The sequence below is a fragment of the Mandrillus leucophaeus genome, unplaced genomic scaffold, assembly GCF_000951045.1.
Source record: "Mandrillus leucophaeus isolate KB7577 unplaced genomic scaffold, Mleu.le_1.0 Scaffold576, whole genome shotgun sequence".
Lineage (NCBI taxonomy): Eukaryota > Metazoa > Chordata > Mammalia > Primates > Cercopithecidae > Mandrillus > Mandrillus leucophaeus.
Genome location: NW_012106208.1, coordinates 554,218 through 558,600, shown reverse-complemented (window position 1 = coordinate 558,600; position 4,383 = coordinate 554,218). Strand labels below are relative to the sequence as shown.

At 44.6% G+C, this 4,383-nt stretch overlaps 1 protein-coding gene across 1 annotated transcript in view; it reads left to right on the top strand.

Moving 5' to 3' along the window:
• Window positions 1-4,383, top strand: part of MTMR14 (myotubularin related protein 14) — a 64,316-nt gene that overhangs the window by 21,378 nt on the left and 38,555 nt on the right. The window contains exon 4 of the mRNA XM_011998600.1: window positions 2,144-2,252. Within this exon, the coding sequence (XP_011853990.1) occupies window positions 2,144-2,252 (109 nt within the window). The remainder of the gene's footprint in view (window positions 1-2,143; window positions 2,253-4,383) is intronic.

Here is a 4,383-nt window from a genome sequence, read left to right as displayed (position 1 = left end):
TATATATATATATATTTTTTTTTTTTTTTTTTTTTGGAGATGGAGTCTCGTTCTGTCACCCAGGCTGAATTATAGTGGTGCAATCTCGGCTCACTGCAACCTCCACCTCCTGGATTCAAGCAATTCTCCTGCCTTAGCCTCCCATGTAGCTGGGATTACAGGTGCCTGACACCACACCCGGCTAATTTTTTTGTATTTTTAGTAGAGATGGGGTTTCACCATGTTGGCCAGGCTGGTTTTGAACCCCTGACCTCAAGTGATCTGCCCGACTTGGCCTCCCAAAGCACTAGGATTACAGGTGTAAGCCACCATGCCTGGCCCCTAGATATATTTTAAGTAAGAATTCGGCAGTATTTTAAAGACTTTGAGTTTTTATTAACCCTAACAGCATCCAGATACATTTAGAGAGGTACTGCAAGTATGTGGGACTCACTGATTTATTCCTTCTGAGATAATATTTAAGTGCATGTGTACAAGAGAAGCTGTGTAATAACATGCAGATTCCTAGAAGGATTAGGATGTGAAAGGAATTAAATTCCCTCTAGGAGTTGGTCTGAAAGCTCAACCCTTTTAGGGAAGGAACATGAGTGTCTTTCCTTCCTTCTGCTGGGTTTCTCTGCATAGCTGGGAAAGCTTCCTGCTCTAACTTTCCTGCCTCTTATTTCTCTTGCTACCAGAAGCTCTGACTGGCTGATGTGAGCTTTGCCAAAGGTTGGTAGGTGAGAGTGAACCCTTATTTTAGGGAAGTGTGATTTGATATGGGTGTGACTTGCTGGAGCTCACTTCTAAACCTGACTCATGTTCTAGAAGCTCACTTACCAAGCCCAGTGCGTTAACTACTACACATCCCTGTGTCACACCTGGCTTCTCTTATACCTCCTTTGCTCTGTGTGCTGTTGGCCATATGGACTGTGAAAGCAGAGGCCTAGAGCCATGTGGACCAAGAAACGTTATCTCATTCTGCCCTCTGAAACAGCACTCCCCAACCTTTTTGACACCAGGGACTGGTTTCGTGGAAAACAATTTTTTCATGGCAGGCGGGGGAAAATGATTTCAGATGAAACTATTCCACCTCAGATCGTGAGGCATTAGATTCTCTGCAACCTGAATCCCTCACATGAGGAGTTCACACTAGGGTTCGAGCTCCTATGAGAATGTAATGCCACCACTGATGATCTGACAGGAGGTGGAAGTCAGACGGTAATGCTCACTTGCACCCTGCTCACCTCCTGGTTCCTAATGGGGCACGGACTCGTACTGGTCTGGGGCCCAGGGCTTGGGGACTGCTTGCTCTAAAAGATCACAAAAATCTATATTTAGAGTTATGTAAAAAATAGATAAATACTCAAAAAAATAGTCCTGTGATTTCCAGAGAGGGTCCCCAGGGCATCAGGTCTTATCCTGGGAGTTAAAAATTGGAAAACCCAGACATAAGATCCAGTTTTCTGTGTATATTTTTGAATTTTGTGTGTCTTCAGTTTAGCTCACCTTTTTTTTTTTGTAATCTTAAAGGTTCAGAAATCAGAGTGATTTAAGTTTTAATACCTGTAATTAGCACTTTTTTCTTTTCCTGAAAAACTTAATATATCTCATGCCTGTAATCCCAGCAATTTGGGAGGCCGAAGTGGGCAGATCACCTGAGGTCAGGAGTTTGAGACCAGCCTGGCCAACATGGTGAAACCCTGTCTCTACCAAAAATAAAAAATTACCCAGGTGTGGTGGCTCACACCTGTAGTCACAGCTACTCGGGAGGCTGAGGCAGGAGAATCACTTGAACCCGGGAGGTGGAGGTCATGGTGAGCCAAGATTGTGCCACTGCACTCCAGCCTGGGCAACAGCAGTGAAACTCTGTCTCAAAAAAATAGATAGATAGATAGATAGATAGATAGATAGATAGATAGATAGATAGATAGATAGATAGATAGATAGATAGACAGACAGTCAGTCTGTCTCAAAAAAAAGATGGATGGATGGATGGACGGACGGACGGACGATAGATGATATAAAATTTCGGAATGACATTTAATTTCAAGCAAGCATTATATACACAGATCTGGTATGGGGGGTCTGTGTGAATAAACAAATATACACAAAGTTCCCACTTCAAAGTCAGCTTGACCTGCTTCTCTTGCCTGTGTGTTAGGTTTGAGAGTACCGTACAGGTGAGCAAGTTGCAAGACCTCATCCACCGCAGCAAGATGGCCCGGTGCAGAGGACGGTTCGTCTGCCCAGTAATCCTGTTCAAGGGCAAGGTAAGGCCCATACCATAGCTTCATGTTCCAAGACTCTTCTGGAGTAGCTGACTTAATGCAAAGTATAGGGTCTTTTTTTCCCTCAACATTTAGTAGCCAAGCATTGGGTGATTACTGGGTGCCTGGTGTTGTGGGAAGCAGTCCAGAGAAACAGACCAATTCTGACTGAAGGATGGTTCTAGATAGGGAAGGGATGGTCACACCAGCGTACCCCACCCCATGTTCTAGAGCCAGACTGCCTGGATTCAGATCCTGACTCTTATTTCCTGCCTATGCAAAGCCTCCTTTTCCTCTCCTATAAAATGAGAATAATAATCACCTATTTCAAAGGTTTATGGATTAGATTAAATCAAATGAGTTCATATATATTGTTTGTAATATATAATTCACCAAGTATTTATTGTATGTTGTGTGCCAGACACTGCTTCAGGCCTTAAAATACATCATGTAAAGCAGACAAAAGTCGTTATTCTCATGGAGCTTATATTCTAAGGACTTTTGTTAATTTGGCTCCCCAGTATGGTTTCATTTTACTTATCTTTCGGTGTAAGGGATGTGCCCATTTCATTGCAGATGAAACAAAGGCTCAGAGTGACTAAGTAACTTCCCTAAGTACAGGGTACACATCAGGGCAGAGGATGAAGGGAATTGAATGAGGAAGGCTGCAGGCTGAGCAGGGAGGTGGCTGTGTTTGCTTGGAGAGCCATTGTGATGTTTGAGCAGGGAAATACTGAATGCAAGTAGCAACTGGGGGAAAATTGGTCCAGGAGGAGTGGACTGACATACAGAGAGCCTCAGAGTGGAAGGGAGCAGAATTCAGTCTGTTCATTTAGCCGGTATGTGAGTGCCTCAGTGGTCAAGGGCAGGGCAGTGGGGAGAGTCTTGACTGTTGTCTCAGTCCCTGCTATGCCTTTTTTGTAAATTGGGAAAGGGGAGGAAGGAAGGGAGACTCTGCCAAAGGCTTTCTTTGGCAGATCAGTTTTCAGAAGTATGTATGGAAGTTAGGCGCTAGAAATTGATCTTCTTAAAGCTGTTGCCACTTTGGAAAATTTTCATGTTCCTGAAAGTTATTGGAGCTTTTTTTTTTTTTTGAGATGGAGTCTCTCTCTGTTGCCAGACTGGAGTGCAGTGGCCCCAACTTGGCTCACTGCAACCTCCACCTCCCAGGTTCAAGCGGTTCTCCTGCCTCAGCCTCCCGAGTAGCTGGAAGTACAGGAGTGTGCCACCACACCCAGCTAATTTTTGTATTTTTAGTAGAGACGGGGTTTCGCCATGTTGGCCAGGCTGCTCTTGAACTGCTGATCTCAGGTAATCCGCCCGCCTTGGCCTCCCAAAGTGCTAGAACTACAGGCGTGAGCCACCACGCCTGGCCTGCAGCTTCATTTTAAAAAGTACCACCCTGTACAGCACAGTGCTCGTCATTAGAAGTTGCACAGGAGATACTCCAACCAGTGTTTACCAGTGTTTCTATGGAACAGCAGTTTAAGGATATGCTTGTGAAAAGCATTCCCTGTCAAATAAGAATTAGAAATACTGCATACTAGATTCATAAAGTAGATTGTTAAATGTATGTTGATATAGTTAAGGCTCTGAGAAGTCTTGTAGCAGAGAGGCCTGTGTTAGGTCAGACACGTGGCTCACAGCAGGCACTTAGGAACTAGTATGATGGTGGCAGCATTATTATTACCAACACTACTTTAGGGGCACCAGCCTCTGCCAGGTTGAGGAAGAAAGAGAGGTGTGTTAAGAAATGCTTGCTTCTACAACCTAAATGTCCAACAGATGATAAAGAAAATACGGTACATGTATGCAATGGAGTACCATTCAGCTGTGAAAAATAATGAGATCCTGTCATTTGTATCAGCATGGATAGAGGTCATTATGGTTTTTTTTTTGTTTTTTTTTTGTTTTTTTGAGACGGAGTCTCGCTCTGTCGCCCGGGCTGGAGTGCAGTGGCCGGATCTCAGCTCACTGCAAGCTCCGCTTCCCAGGTTTACGCCATTCTCCTGCCTCAGCCTTCCGAGTAGCTGGGACTACAGGCGCCCGCCACCTTGCCCGGCCAGCTTTTTGTATTTTCTAGTAGAGACGGGGTTTCACCGTGTTAGCCAGGATGGTCTCGATCTCCTGACCT